Source organism: Anas platyrhynchos, chromosome 33 (assembly GCF_047663525.1).
Source record: "Anas platyrhynchos isolate ZD024472 breed Pekin duck chromosome 33, IASCAAS_PekinDuck_T2T, whole genome shotgun sequence".
Classification (NCBI taxonomy): Eukaryota; Metazoa; Chordata; class Aves; order Anseriformes; family Anatidae; genus Anas; species Anas platyrhynchos.
This window is the reverse complement of record NC_092618.1, coordinates 5,534,310-5,535,530: the sequence shown is the minus strand read 5'-3', so window position 1 is coordinate 5,535,530 and position 1,221 is coordinate 5,534,310. Positions and strand designations below refer to the sequence as shown.

At 54.2% G+C, this 1,221-nt stretch overlaps 1 protein-coding gene across 1 annotated transcript; it reads left to right on the top strand.

Moving 5' to 3' along the window:
- On the top strand, positions 1 to 927 carry LOC113840257 (mitochondrial import receptor subunit TOM5 homolog). The gene is made up of 2 exons (XM_027446864.3): positions 1 to 185; positions 414 to 927. The coding sequence occupies exons 1-2, from the start codon at positions 65 to 67 to the stop codon at positions 446 to 448; spliced, it is 156 nt and encodes a 51-aa protein (XP_027302665.1). The 5' UTR covers positions 1 to 64; the 3' UTR covers positions 449 to 927.
- The last annotated feature ends 294 nt before the right edge of the window (positions 928 to 1,221 follow it).

The following is a 1,221-nucleotide window of genomic DNA, read 5'->3' as shown; positions in this document are numbered from 1 at the left end:
CCCGCCCCGCTGCCCGCCGCCGCCTGTCCCTGCTCGGCAGCCGTAGCGGCGCGGGGCCGGCGGCATGTTCCGCATCGAGGGGCTGGGGCCCAAGATGGACCCGGAGGAGCTGCGGCGGAAGATGCGCCGCGACGTCCTCGCCTCCGTGCGCAACTTCCTCATCTACGTGGCGCTGCTGCGGATCAGTGAGTGTGCGGCACCGCGCCGGGCCGGGCCGGGCCGGGCCGGGCCTTGCTGCTGGCGGGCTGCGCGCTGCGGCGGGGCCGGGCGGGCAGGGGCCTCGGCGGGCAGAGCAGCGGCGGCGCGGCGGGGGGAGGGAGCTGGGTGGCGGAGGCGCAGCCCATCTGGGTAGGCGAGGTGCGCTGCAGCTTGGCGGCAGGCTCGGTGATGCTCCTTCTGTGTTCTCTTTTCAGCTCCTGTCATCCTGAAGAAGCTGGACAGTGTATGAACGGCGTACGAGGCGCAAAGAAGACGCGGCTTCTGCAGACGTGAAATGAACTGTAGCTGCTTTCCCTTTCTTGTTAATTAAACGCTGTGCGAGAGACAGGCATGCAGTCCTAAATGGTGTTAAAAATGGACATTGAAGCATATCTGACCTGAAAATGATAGCTTGGTTGGGAGTGTGGGGAAGATGTCTGTTTTTCCTGCAGCTGACTTCTGGTCGCAGAGTACTCTGTACTACAGGAAGCAGTATGTTATGATGGAATACTTCTGGTACTGTTTAAACAACAACAACAAAAACCCACCTCCATCTTCTTTTTGTATAAAGTGCCAGGACGTTGCTTTGTTATGCATCTGCCTCTAAATTGCCACATAGCTGTTAATATTACTGAACCTGTCTGTATGAGAAATCAGGTTGTTAATGAATCCAATTCAGAAAGTTGATTTAAAATAAATGGAAGAGCAGTCCTATCAATTAATGAACAACTCTGGTACTGATTGATTTATAAAGTCTCCCAGGGGGAACAAAGTCACTCCCATAGTAAGCAAAAAGAAGGATTGATACCACCTGATCAGACTGAACAGGTACAAGTCTGGGGGGTTCATGGTGTGCATCCCAAGGTCCTGAGAGAACAGGCTGATGCAGATGCCAAGCCTCTCTCCATCCTATTTGAAAAGTCCAGCTATCTGACCCAAGGAAGCCAGCTGATGTAGTCTCTCTGGATTTCACTAAAGCATTCGATACTGTCTCACAGAACTTGTCTGGACAAAATGACCAGA